General features: G+C 35.6%; 1 protein-coding gene across 2 annotated transcripts in view; it reads left to right on the forward strand.

Annotated features, from left to right (window-relative positions):
- TMEFF2 (transmembrane protein with EGF like and two follistatin like domains 2) overlaps positions 1-14,977 on the forward strand; it is a 284,713-nt gene that overhangs the window by 47,078 nt on the left and 222,658 nt on the right. For both annotated transcript variants that reach the window (XM_072418852.1, XM_072418853.1), the window contains exon 3: positions 7,443-7,572. In XM_072418852.1, the coding sequence (XP_072274953.1) occupies positions 7,443-7,572 (130 nt within the window). The remainder of the gene's footprint in view (positions 1-7,442; positions 7,573-14,977) is intronic.

The raw sequence follows: 14,977 nt of genomic DNA on the forward strand, positions 1-14,977 counted from the left end.
ATATATATATATATATATATATATATATATATATATATATATATATATGCATAGTTGAACAATCCTATCTTTTAGGCCACACAATACTGCCTTTCCCTTATAAAATAATCATTTCTCTGTAAGAGCTGTGCACTTCTATAAAGCCAAAGCTACATTATGGATCTGTAAAAATGGCTTAGTTTATTATTACTTTATATGTATTTATAAAGCACTGACATTTTACAGACTACATAGTTATGCCACTAACTGTTCCTCAGAGGAGCGCACAATAAAATTATATATTTTCCCTCTGCGATCCACAAGTCCTACATTGTCTGAAATTCAGTATTATAGTTACCGTTCAATCACTTAAATAGAAAAGTTTTTTGCCAAAAGGCCATTCTTTTAGCAAAAGTTTTCTGTAATGTAGCGGCATCCTAAGTTTCTTTCCTCATGAAAATGGTTCACCAAATCTTTCTATTGATTTCAAGTGCTCATTGTACAAATAGAAGAACATTTCAAAATATAAATAAAAAGAATTTTAACTCTAAAGGGGTAACATTCATTGTTCTACAATATTCTAGGCCACAGAACTTGACTTGAAAAAAATCATATTTTTCTGAAAGAAGTGCTGTATTACTGTTTTTTGTATTTTTTTAATACAATGTTCAAATAATAAAATAAATGTGTCAGCGGAATGACCAAAGATAGAAATGCTCAGTATGATACAAAATGCACAAAAACTGTGTGTTTTCCCATCTGGGATTTGACAAAATGCACGACGTATCATACCAAACAAATAATTAGATAGGGAGGAATGGGCCAGAAGGATTTAGAAAAGGAAGAGGCTGATATAATTTCAGGGTTATTGAGGAGGGCCTACATGGGCCTGGAAACCTCTGCATGGAGCCCTGCAATTTCTGCAATGCCAAATACTAAATTTCTTTTACAGAACAGGTTTGGGTCAGGACTAGAATCGGGGTATAGATCTAGAAATCAAGACATTTTGCTAATAGGAATGCACAAATAAAATGGGGGGGGGGCTAAGAATGATCATCCACTATGTAATCAGTCTATTAGCATCTATTTTAGGGGAAGTATAGGTTATCCAGGTAGTCCAAATGTTATAATGTCACATATTTGGCAAATTAGCACGAAGTGTGACAACATACAGTATTTCTAGTTCTCCCTCTCCCTTCATTCTTTTAGTGCAGGGGGTGTCAAACTCTGGCTCGTGGGCCAAATCTGGCCCTTAAGGTACTTTTTTTGGCCCCCCAAAGAATTCCAAAAATGAACTACATCTGGAACGCCCACCCGCCTACAACCGTGTACACCCATCATGTGACACAAAGCATAGGCAATGATCACATGGTGCCTGACTACCAGGGGCATTGTGTTTGTTTCAATCTATTAGAGAATGCACAGTGCAATATTTAGTGTCGGACAAACTTGTGATGTGAGAGGATGAACAACACACAGGCTTCCTAGATAGATAGAAAGTCTTTTCAACCCTAAAGTGTGTGTAGAGGGGTTTGTTTTTGTTAGTTATGGATGAAGTAGTAAAATTCCTCAATAATTTCAATAAATTTCATGTTTGATCCCCGACTTGGTTAAGATTTAAATTTCGTCCCTGTGTAATTGAGTTTGACACCCCTGTTTTAGTGCCTTCACAAGTCTGTGCTATGTGACGCTAGAGAAACAACAAAGGACGATAGAAGTTTATTTGGTGTGTCTCAGGGTGACTGAGGATCAGGGAATATTTTGGTAGGAGAATCTCATGAAGTGCAATGAAATCATAGTGAACAATTTCAGCACATTAGAGGAGCTGCTAGACTAACAGTAAGGCAGAAGTTCAGCTGTACGGTATTCCACATCATCATAAAGTCACCATAATATTTATTGAGGTCTAAAATGTCCTCATTGACTCTAAATAAACCAAACAAATCTATAAGCCTTGGTACTGGAGGTGATTGGTTGAGCATATCAGCTGTAGGAGAAATTATATGGTGGGTAAGCCTGCAGAAGTATGTATGGAATTAAAGTTGTGTCAAGCTTCCAATGTACACTAGGGCCAATGAATTTCAGTGCATCAGGAAAAGCTCATCTTATGTTCGGTATTTAAAAGGAAAGCCGATTTCTTTGGAACAGAAATTATTTTCATACTCGCCAATAAAATAGAATAATGACTTTGCTGAACCAGACAGAGCTTCTACACTCAAAGCAATAAAACTCATACAATGCTGGCAAAGAAAGTTATGGCAGTCCTCTCTGGTCATCCCCACTTAAAATTTGTCTTTGTAATGGTGGGATTACTGCAGACCCCATTAAAATTATGACTTTGCTCAAATCATTTTGACAGATTGATGCGAGGAAGCAGCAGTCTTGCTTTTTTCCAACCTTCCTGAATCATTAGCTTTTTTTGTGTGAAGCCAGATATTTTATTATCTGAGGTGACCTATGCAATAACATTTCTAAAAATATCTGAAATCTCTGGCTTCAACCACTTCAACCAGCCAAATAATATAAAACATTACCAGAATTTATTAGTCCACATTTAGTGCATCTCTTTAACACTTTGCGCTCAGGTTCAAAACAATAATGGTGCTCAAGCCAAAAAAGTAGCTCTTTGTATTTCTACTTATATTCTTACAAAATATCGACAGATTATTATGACTATTATTAACAATTTTAAGATGACTTTTCCTTTTACAATGTTTGACAAAATTTTAATTAGCTAAAAACTTTTTTCACTTAAAGTACAAGTTCACTAATTGTAAAAAAAGAACACATTCCCCCCCCCCTTCCCTCTGATGACATTTTTCTTTACTTAGACATTTCTGACCATAATTGCCCTGATTTATTTAGGTTCTCCAAGAATAGACAAGACTTATGGGAGAACCTAGATAATCAAGCAAACCTAGAATACATTTCTTAAAAATCAAATTGCTATTGACATTTTTTTTCAGTTCTGGACCAAATCCATTTCAGGTGTGTTCGATCACCCAGGTTTTCCCAGCCTTGGAGAGCTTTTAATAAATCAGGCCCAGTAAGAAAATAGGTTTGGCGAGTGGAATATTATAATGAACTTGTCTTTTGAACTTTCCTTTTAGTAGGCGTTGTTATAAATACTAATGACATACTAAAAGCTGCAATCTTTTATTATTTTACCTTTTACAAAACAAAAAAACAAAAAAACAGTCTTTAAACCCTCTTTACACTTCTCCCCATATTAAAACAATACGGAATTTAACCTGCTACCATGTAAGATTGATTTTAATCAAATATGCTCCAAATACCATTATAATTTTAAAAGATTTTCTATCAATTAACTGTTATCATGTTATCAATATATTATTATTATTTAGTATTGTAAGCATTTAATCTGATTCACATAGATGTGTTAGTTGCTACACTTTACCAGTTTACATCTCAGGAGTTATTTATAATTTATAATGTGTCTGTTCATAAATAAATATATATATATATATATATATATATATATATATATATATTAATATAATGAAATTCTCCTGTTTTGCTGTTTGTATTACTAATCGTAATTTTACCTTACAACTTGCATTTGTTTCCTAGTGTGAGTACTAAATGTATATAGAATGGCCGGTGTAAATTAGCTGATCGGGCTCGAATTTAAAAAAAAAAGATTCCGGGCTGTGCTGATCAATGAATGCTCAGTGTGCAAACCCCGGCACTAAAGGTTAAATGGAAAGCTTTCTTCAGCCAGAGAGCACTAGAGGTTTTGAATAGGGAGACTTGTCCCTATTTAACCTCTAGTGCCGGAGATCGAAAACAGGATTCCCAGGACTGCAAGAATGATTGCAGCCCTGAGAATCCACTGCGATCTCGGGGACCGCAGTGGAACTGCAGAAGAGCTCTCAATGCCAGTAGAACCATTAGATAACATCTTCCCCTATTGGGTTGACAAGCTCATAAATCTAGGGTGAAATGATTGCAGTATTGCCACCTGCAGCTATTTAGATTGACAACACATGCAGAGTTTTGTAGGTTATTAAGGAATTTTTTTAGGCAGAACTAAACCTGCAATTACTCACCTATCCCGGTTTTATCGCAGGGCGTTGCCAACTTCCTTCTTTTTTCCTTGAAAATGATCTTCAGCCATCTTGATTGGCCGTGCTGTCATGACGGAATTTTTGTGAAGGCGCAGAAGAGTTTATTTCCTCCTGAAATGCATAAGGGGAGCAAGGATTGGCGGGTTTTCTTGGCATCACACACTCGGCTGCGCATGCCCAAGCACAATATGTCAGCTGGACGGTGATCAGGCAGGTAAAAACAGGTATTGCAGAAGAGAAATCACCTGTCCTTTTCTGTAGTAACTACCTGTCGGAATCAGCCATGTCAAAAGTGGGGCTTTTGTTCCACTTTAATTCTCCCAACTTTCCATTATTGTCTACGAAACTTCATACAGCTTGTTTGCTCTATATACCATTAAAAAAGGTCAAATACATTTCTTTTAAGAAATTTAGCATGCCAGCTTGCAATAAAAATGTCTGTTGTTAAGTCCAAGATGGGCTTTTAAGAATGAGAATGTAAAATGACCTATTGCAAGGCACCAATGTCTAAAGACACAATTCTTCCAATTGCTAATTACACTCCGAATCTTTTGCACATTTTATGTAAGAAACGTACAATGACAAATCACTGAAGGCTGACTGCAAATATAATATTCCAGCTCTCTTAATAAACCGATGATAATAAGGGTATGACATTGGGAAAAAATGCAAGATGGTGTAATATTGTGATAATGACATATTCGTTGAAAGTGGAACACCTGAAGTAGCCTTTTACTTAAAGTGATGTGAGAAATCATAGTTCTTAACACTTGCTATTTCTTTTGATATTCACTGAATTTGGCAAAAGTACCATGACCAGTAAAATGTATAATGAAGGGTTTATAGTTTTTTTCCTTCTGCATGTCCCTTGATAGGTGGAAGAAGATGTGATGGTAGTAAGACCTTCAATAATTAAAGAGGGTTTTGCTATCTGTGAATTAAAATTTTACTTTTAAACATTTTGTTAATATTACCAATACTTGTGCAACAAATATGAAAATGTATTGTTTTTGTCCTTGTGTTGATTTGTCTATATGGGACATCAAAACTATTGTTTGGTGTGTTGGAATATGAATAAGGGATACACAGGTAATTTCACTACTACTGCAATCTTTTTTGTTAAAAAAAATTAATTTCATCAAGAAGTGCTGAGGAGAGTTGAAAATAACAGTCACATGACTGAAAGAAATGCTTAAGATTACTTTGTGTGTCGCCCAACACTATTACCATATTCTGTAGATTAAAAATCAAATTAACTATGGTCTAAAAAAATGATTAGAGAAGTATCTTTGTGGGCAACAGTCTCAAAGAAACATTAAAAAATATGTGTATATACACCGTGTGTGCATGCAAAGATGGATGTCAAGAGGATCAGCAAAGTTCAGCATGTTTGTGCAATTTAGCAGCGTGCATCCAAACTCCGATCAATGCATAGCTGTCTAAAGCTACACCTTTTGCTGAAATTCTGTTTTGGTACAAAGTGTCACTGACAAAGACGTTGTATCTCCGTGTTCATAAACAAAGTTGTATTGCCAAGGATTTAACTTTGGCATATGGATAAGCAGCGTGGGAAAGGCAGTTATGGCAGACATCCTAATTTTAGTCATGCAATTCCCATGGCATTTTAATAACATCAATTTCTTCCACCCACATCTTGGTTAACAATATTTGTTACTTTTACTGGGGAATTAGTCAGATCCAAATGATCAAAAGTCATAAAGAGTGATGTAAAGGTGTTTATGTCTGGCACTCTTTCACCCACTGGCATCTCCCAATGTTTATTTATAGAAGCTCTTTGTAGACTGTGGCAAACTGTGAGTAGGCACCAGGCAGTCCATACAGGAGGATAAACCAGTTAAAATTAGGCAGTATGTCTCATTGTGGTGCCTCTGTCTGCAGCTTACAACATTGAAGTCCATTTTGATAAAATATTTATCAAAACTGATTCCAACTAATAAGGTTCATGGTACAAAAACCACCTTTTCTTGGTCCTGGTAAAGTAGACCATAGCTGAGGATCAAGACATTGCAGTTCAGCTAAGACCATGAATATTGTGTCCAGTTAGACTTTGATCCTAGTTATTAAAAAGTATATCAAATGACCAAAGATCCAATGTGGGTAAGAGGTACCATTGCTGTACTTAGCTATATAAGGGGTATATATGGGGGTATGTGATAACTATAAAATAAATTTGTACCATGATGATGCCAAGTACCGTAAATGTGGATCATTGCTTTACTATATATTTAAAACATATATTTATTATAATAGAGAATAAAAAAATCATGTAAAATCTAAACAAGGACGAATAAAGCTTGCTTTGCTTTAAAAATTATGTTTAGATTTATTCCTGTTCCACTTTGCAAAGTCTTACCCTTTAAGGAATTCCTGCAAAAGTTACCAGTCCCATATTTGTTCCTGCCTGTATTTAATAACCCTATTGATGCTGCTGTCCTAACTGTTTGCCTCTTTACTATTCTGTGTAAGAGCTACCTCACTGTCTACACAATGCATACCAGTGATACCTAAATCTCTTGTTTCCTGAAGAAGCGACCTTTGTTCCGCGAAACACGTAGAATAAGAATATCAACACAAGAAACTGACCATGGGAATTATGCATTGGACACATTTATTTAGATGGATTTTATTGAGTAATTTGTTTTTAACATTAATGAATAAAACATGTTTATTATATTATATGTTTTGCAAATTCTGATAATATGAAGTTACTAGAGGCCATGAAAGTCCCAATTATTGTTTTTTTTTGGTCATTAAAAGTTACCAGTTACGTGGGGATACACAGGTTTCAGATTTCTGAGACGGGATAATGGCATAATGTATGTAAACTTTATGCATTTGAATTTGGTGGGATTGGGCTGTGATATCTCTGGTTGCCTTGTTTTATTATTTCCATTTACTATACTATAGTAATTACTATCACAATTTTTCTATTTATGTTGTGTGCACTGATGCATAACTAGTAGCTCTGTGGAATTGGAACTCTATGAGGCCCCACAACCTATTGTCGTACATATTGACCCATGTGACAATATATTTGCAATGACATGTTGACACATATGTCTTGGGGTGCTTGTAACTTTCTACTACATGGAACCATCACTTGAAGTTACTCCAAGTACCCTTGACGTTTTGAATTGTAAAGCTCTGTAAGGATTGTGCAGCTGATAACAAGAATAACTACCCTTTTATCAGCATTTAAAAATGTGCCCAGATGTATTGAATGTGATCAATATAAAGTTGATGTAAAGCAGACAAAAACTACGATTATGATAACTTTGATGAATATTAATGTTTTATATGAAATAAGATATTTTATGTATTAGTACTAACCTGCCATTTGTTTTTTTTTTCTAGTGTCCCCATGATTATATACCGGTCTGTGGATCCAATGGTGTCACTTTCCGAAATGAGTGCTATTTAAGAGGAGCTGCCTGCAAACAGCAAAGCGAAATACTTGTTGTGTCTGAAGGTTCATGTGTGGCAGGTATGCCTTCAATATATACTGTAAAAGGAACATATATGTATACAATTAAATTACTTAAATTTCTTTTACTTTAAAGATTTGCTTATTTGTTTTCCAATAAAAAAGATTCAAATATCAACCATTGTTTTTCCTGCCATAATAAAATGCAAACAAGCAATAACTGGCAATAAATCTATTCTGAATAGTAAACATTTAGTATAATTCCTATATCTCCAATATATTCTTAAATTAACTTTAATTGAACCCTATTGCTAATATTACTGTATACTAATAATTATATGCAAATGATACATGAATATTAGCATTCATACTAATTCCTTTACCTATTCTTTTTCTACCTTTATACTTAGATCAATCTGTCCAGCAAAAGTGTAAACATTTGAGATAAAGTGGAACACTGCCATGAATGCCTATTTTTCTTACCTATAGTTAAAATATCATCTTTTAAAAACAAAAAACTTCTCACATAACCCCTCGTCAGTGTTAGCACTTGTTCACATGGGGCCCCTGGCAAGTATAGGAGCAAGCATTTACCCTCTTAATAATTGAAAGCACAACATTTCCTATTTCCCTATTCTCACCCTGTATTTCAATATTTTTTTAAAGTTTTTGTTGACAAGAAACTTAAAAGGTTTTGTTTAGCAAGGAATTACTTTATGGTTTATACATTCATTACTCAAGTCTACTAAGCTTACTATAGTTACATTAAAAGTACAGAATAAAGCCTCCCGTGGTCCAGAAAGGCAACTCCACCAAGTACTCTGTTTGCTGTTCTGTTCAGAGATCAACATTTGGTCCATTCTTCATTACTATAGTATATGCAGAAAAGGAAAGGTTTTTCTTGTATTTTATTTTTTTATTTGGTTACTTTTAATTTTACACATTTTATTTATGCGTGTCAATCTTTCTACATGTACTATAGACTGCTGCCACAACTTTAATGTCTGTCATTTGACTGGTATTATTTAACTGCCTTACCAAAGTATTCAAAGTAACACAGAACATACTTAAGGCTCTGTCTTGAAATATATTTCAAATGGTGCTCTTCTTTCCTAATAAAAAGCCCAAGGTCTTGATGGGATCCCAAAGGAGTTTTATCAAGATGTGTACATTGTGGTGCATTTGCATAGAATGAGGATGTATTCCTGTTTCAAGAGACCCAAATCAATTTGATTTCCCAACCAGGCAAGTGCATGCAAAGATTTGACTCACATTATAACCCATTTAGTTTTTGACCACTGATGTCAAAACAAGCAAAAAATACTTTGCCACTATTTTGTGTAAAATAAAAACCTCAATTACACATACTGACCAATAATAATAATAATATTCACTAACGATCTGAATTTATATAATGCCCTTGGCCAACTGTGGTCAAAGAGTAATATTCTTTTTGCATGCAGTCAAGACTTTTAATGCCATAGAGTGGCCAAACTTTTAGTCTTACTTTTGCTAGTGTGAATTCGCTCTTCATGAACCTAAAGCCAGAGTCTGTATGAATAGCTGGTATTGCAGAAGCCTTCCTAATGAACTGTTCTTTTTCATCCCATTTAAAAAGGCTAACATACAGTACAGGTATCACACTTCACGCATGCCAGGTCATTAAATGACCTACCTCTAATGAGGACTATTGTAGCCTGCTTATTTAGAGCTGTGGCTCAGTCCTATTGTCTTTTTTGAAACCGTCAGTATACCAGACAACTGATTTCGAAAGGAGACATCAAAGAGCTTTGCAAATCTATTTAAAGCAGGCCTAAACTCAGAATTTTCACTTAACATAAAAACGTAGAGAACCCTTTTAAGTAGGGTAAAAATTACGTTTTTTTTTAGGTGCAACCCACTTTTTTTTATGAAAAAAAGGGTGCAGCACCGCCCCCTTATTCTCGGACGTCTAGGCAGTGGAGAATGAATTGGAGCACAAAGCCTCCCATGATACCTACATCAGGCATCCCAAGAGGCTCTTGGGCACTCCTTCTGTGCATGCCTGAACATCTTGGGCATGCGTAGAAGGAGCCTTTGTGCTCAAAGAGAAACATTTGCCGATCTCATGCATGCACAGTGAGAACGGCAAATTTTTTTTCATCCTACGTCACCCGATCTACCTCCTGGGTCAGGTGACAAAGGAGGAAGAACCTGGAAGAGAAGATGAAGATGGAGGTCCCTGGAGCGCCGGCTCGGAGACGGATGCTGAGACGATGCGGCACACGATGCCGGACACCCCTGGAGTGATCGGACTGCTCTGCAGGATTGAAGGTAAGTGTGTTTTTGTTTTGTTTTTGAGTTTTCAGTATAGTTCCTCTTTAAAGGAATTTTGTGTTGTTTACTACTAAGAAAGACTTTTAAAAGTTTAAAATGGTTGACAGGCTGACTTAATTTTGATTAGATAGTAGATTTTTACAGCCAGATTAGGTAGGGAGTTCAGTGTATCTCTTGGTAGAACTGTAGCCTATAACCAGTCATTCTGTAGTGTACAACCTTACCCCAGGGCAGCATTACCAGCAATCTACAATGGAGATGGATCAGGGGTGTGATAAAACTCTTTCTGAATTATCACAGCCATACATATTTAGAATGGAATGGTCCTAGAGCAACCATAATTACATCATAACATATTATGGGAATGCATATTAAATAGAACTTGTAATTATTCACTCAGCTTCATTACCCACATGATAATAATATAGCTAAACAGGATTATGGAGGTTTAAAAAACACTTAAAAAGAAAAGAATAGTTTATTTCTTGTGAGCACATATTTTGAAATATTATTATTGCAGAATTTAGCCTAAAGTATTTTTTTTTTTATATATAAGTTTCACATTTTTACAAGCATTCCTCTTTTTCATCATTTTGATAGGTGTAAAGTTTGGTACATTTGCTAGATCAAGTAGCCACTACAACTATTCTAATGGCTTAAAAGCTGCTGAGATAAGATAGCTACCACATTGGGAGTATATTTTATTAATTGATTAGATTGGGAACAAATACGTGTCATCAACCTCCTAGTAATGATGTAAGTTGATATAAACCACTGAATTTGGTTAATGTGCTAAGCCCCTAATGTCCGAGTAGGGACAACTTATGAGAAAATGTAAGGACAGAACAGTAGGCTACCTGCGGCACAGAAAAGCTTTTAAGTATTGTATGAAATTAAAAAATCACTTTTATTAACAAGAATTATAAAAATCTTGCCTGGACTACCACAGCGGGTTCACTACTCCTACGTTCCTTGGACATATAAAAAATCTCCCTATTTGGAGTACATGTCCTCTCAACTGAAGCTGAATTCAACTACTGGAATCAGGAGACATTCCCTATATCACTTGATCCACGTTAGGTTTCATCCTTTCATTTTGTCTTCCTCTATCAAAGTTTAGTTTACTGTATATTATAATAGTATGAGTATAATAAAGTTTGAAACACAAAATCATGTCAAAATGTATTAAATTTCACTACAGATAGAGTGAACAGATACAGGTAGAGAAAGAAAAAGCCAACTTTAAGAATACAGTGGTACCTTGGTATAAGTCCTTAATCTGTACCAGATCCTTGGTCTTATACCAAACAGGACATATTTTTCCCATAAGAAATAAAAGGAAAATGATTAATTCGTTCCCATGAAAAAAATCCTATTGTTATTGGCATATTTTTTACATTGATGGGACTGTATGAAATAATTTAAACACTGTTTAATACTAAAATACATAAATACAAAAGTAATTAGATGAAATACATGAAAATTTACCCTCACTTTACCTTGCTGAGAAGAGTGGAGTGCCTACTAGGATGGTGCTGAGATGGGTGGAGGAGGAGATGTTATGTAATTCACAGAGAGTTATAGCGCGGGTTGTTCACTGAATGGTGGCAACTGGCGTACTAACACTTATGGGCAGTCATGGCTTTGTCTCCAGAGAGGTAAATAAGGGTAGCGGGCGGTGTTATGAGTCATTTTTACCCATACAAGTTCTAGCACAAAGGTTGTATACCAAGCATAATTTTGTGTGTCCAAACAGGACTTATACTAAGTTGGACTTATTCCGAAATTGACTTATACCAAGGTACCACTGTATGTTGAATAAACAAAACAACATTCCAGAGTGTAATGTTGCAATGATTTTAGGTTGTATACATATTCAAAGTAGTGTGACAAGGTGAATACTTTGGTGATGACTTTATGGCAGAATACACAATAATACTGCACAATACAGTCTCTTTGGGACAATATTGGTCCCACATTTACATTTAGAAACAGCAGCAACAGAAATTTCTTCAAAATGCATAAAGTCAAAAAGAAAGTTCAGCTTACTGTAGCAATAACAAAAAGGTAATGATGCAGGTCTTAGCTCAGCCAAATCCAAAAAGCCACAATAAGTTAGATGAGTCTTCCAAGAGCTGTTCACAGAGACAAACATCAGTCTTGTTAGTTCACAGTTTACAGAGTCTTCCAAAACCCAAAGCACTGGCACATCATGTGAGTTTTCCAGCTATTTTATAATGAGCTAGGTATTCTGTCAAGTCAGGTTTACTACTGGATCAGAATGGCCAGGGTATGGACCTACCAAATATCTTCTGCAGACTTATCTTAAGCATAGGAATTTTAATTAGCCTCTTAAATGGCGACTAACCTATATTCCTTGCTGGTGCTTTATTGAAGCACATGACCACCCCACTTTACAATCCATACATATTGCCCTTCCACTACCTTGCTAGGCCATTTTAGACCACATTCTGTCACAGCAGAAAAAAAAGAAATCTAAAGACCTATCAATCAGTATAATTATTATTTGGTGGGAAACAAAAAAATATATATAAGATTGTAATTTTAATGTTTTAGGAAACCTCCTCAATCAGTGGTCGCCAAAATTTTGGTGGTCCGCGGCTCTGGCCTGTGCGCCCCCAGAGGACAGCACTGGGGGGGCACACCTGCCAGCCACGGGCAATGACCCCAGTATGGATCAAAGACTCAGGGCAGTGGGCGGGTTGCATCTCTGGACACAACCCAGCCACTCTCCCATCTCAGGGTCAGACCCGCCATGGGAGAGTGGGCTGGTTCTGGCATCATGACGTCACTTGTGTTTTCCCCTTTGATTGACACATGGCTTCCCATACATGCGTGGTCCGGAGTTCATGAAATTAGTGGTTTGTGACATCCAAAAGGTTGGCAACCACTGTTCTAAATAATTAAAAAATGTTATATGACAAAAAGGAAGGAAAATTAGAGATTTAATGCTAATAAGCTGAATGCAGACATAATTACAAAAAAAAAATATTGAGAATATAGAAACATAACTAACATACAAGTAATAAATGAAATATAGAATATGATGTCTGAAAAAAAAGTAATAATATACATTTTGTCTATGACACAACTAAACAAAGATTGTCAAAATGTGAAAGAGAGAAAAGGAACATTTGTCTGAATTTACTTGAAAAGAAGCATTGTAAATTAATTATGCAGGATAACAAAAACTGCAAAAAAAGTTTCAAAGAATAGAATCTTATTGAAAAGAGAGAACCTAAAAAGTAAGAGGTTCCAGCCTTGAATGATGATCTGCAGAGATAAAAATGGAAACTTAATTGGGAGCAAAAAGAACATATTGAAATGTTGAGCTGAATACTTTACAGAAAGTAATAATGAGTTGAATGTTGGGAACGAACATGAAGAAGTCCTATTACATTGCCCATAAAAGAGAATGGAAAGTTAAAACAGCCATGAAATGACTGAAGAAGAACAATGCTCCCAGAGAGGATGGTATAGGGTCAGAGATGATAAAACAAGAAAGGTGGCATTTATAAAAGTATGAACTAATAATTAATGAATGAAAAAAAATAATTTTGAAGAATTTGTTAAAAGGTAGACATAACATTATCTACAAATTATGGTGACATCTCCTATGTAAAAGCTGTTTTTAATGTAATGTCAAGAATTCTGGCAGGAAGATAACATCCTAATGTTAAAGAAGTACTGGGAAAATGTAATTATGCCATTTGGGAAAAATAGGCCATCTACAACTTCGATCTCTTAAATTATGGAGGCTCAGCATTTAATGTACACTTAGCACAGCTTCCTGATTTCACTAGGGAATGTACAGATTGTCCCTTCCCATGTGTGAGTTGTGTAGAATAGCAAAGACACAAAATACTCTATTTATAAAACAGGGAATCTGGCATTCCCTCAAACTTTCCCTGGTGGGAATCAATTACAGGTAGTCCCCGGGTTACATAGAAGATAGGGGCTATAGGTTTGTTCCTAAGTTGAATTTGTATGTAAGTCAGAACAGGTACATCATTTTAATAAATGCAATTAGGACAGATTTTTGTCTCAACATATTATTAGGCAGCGTGGCGTCAGTTACTGTATAAAATCCTCACTGTGAGTTGCAAACAAAACTTTATAGCTTTATGGATCTAGACATTCAATAACTTCTGGAGCAAGCTGTGCTTTATTATGAAAAAAGAAACAACTGCAGAGTTTGTATTGGTCATTAAAGAGTTAAAAGATGTTGTTTAGCTGTGTTTAGCAAAATATTTCTTCTGCAAGTCATGCAAACATTCCCCCTATAAATCCTCAGTTCTGCACATGAACGAGCAGGGAAGCCCAGTTCGTATCTAGGAGGCGTCCGTATGTCGGATGACCTTAACTCGGGGACTTTCTGTACTGCTATTGAAACACATACACCTGGATGATTCCTACCAGAGAATGCTTGAGGAAATGGGCTCTACTCTATGACCAAACTATAACCCCTTCATTTCTTTCCAGGATGGACTCCTGAGCTGCACCAACACAGTACTAATGGCACATGACGAAGTTGTCATATTTGAATGCATTCCTGCTGATAATATACTTGGAAATACCTACTGACTTCTTGTCATGATTGATAAAAAATAAAGTTTCTTCCCTAAACCCCAAGATGATTCTAAGTGCTCCTCAAATTAGTACTGAGGTTTTTTACATAGTTATGCAGGAAAAAACTTTTACCAATCGGTCCCACGTATGTAAATGTGGTTGGAAGATATATTAATTAAACACCATGCTTGGAAATAAAAAAAAAACTATTCAAATAACAAAAACAAAACATAAGTAAGCAAAATAATTCTATCACAAATTTGTGGGATGAGCATAGGATAAAAATATGTATGCAAAGTTTACCTTTTCCTGTCCTTTCCTGCTCCATCTGGCTTTCCAAGCCTTTCTTTTGGTCTTTTATTGTATTGGGTGACCCTATCAACCAGATGGGAAGCTCAGAAAGTGGAGGTCAATATGTAGAGAAAATGTCAAGATTTCAACGTCTATATACCTGGCTCAACTTTATATTTTTAATGTGTGGTTTTCACTAACAGTAACCACTGCTGGTGCATTTTTAAATCAACTGCTTAATTTGAAATGCCAGATTCACTCTAAATTG

The sequence above is a fragment of the Pyxicephalus adspersus genome, chromosome 7, assembly GCF_032062135.1.
Source record: "Pyxicephalus adspersus chromosome 7, UCB_Pads_2.0, whole genome shotgun sequence".
Classification (NCBI taxonomy): Eukaryota; Metazoa; Chordata; class Amphibia; order Anura; family Pyxicephalidae; genus Pyxicephalus; species Pyxicephalus adspersus.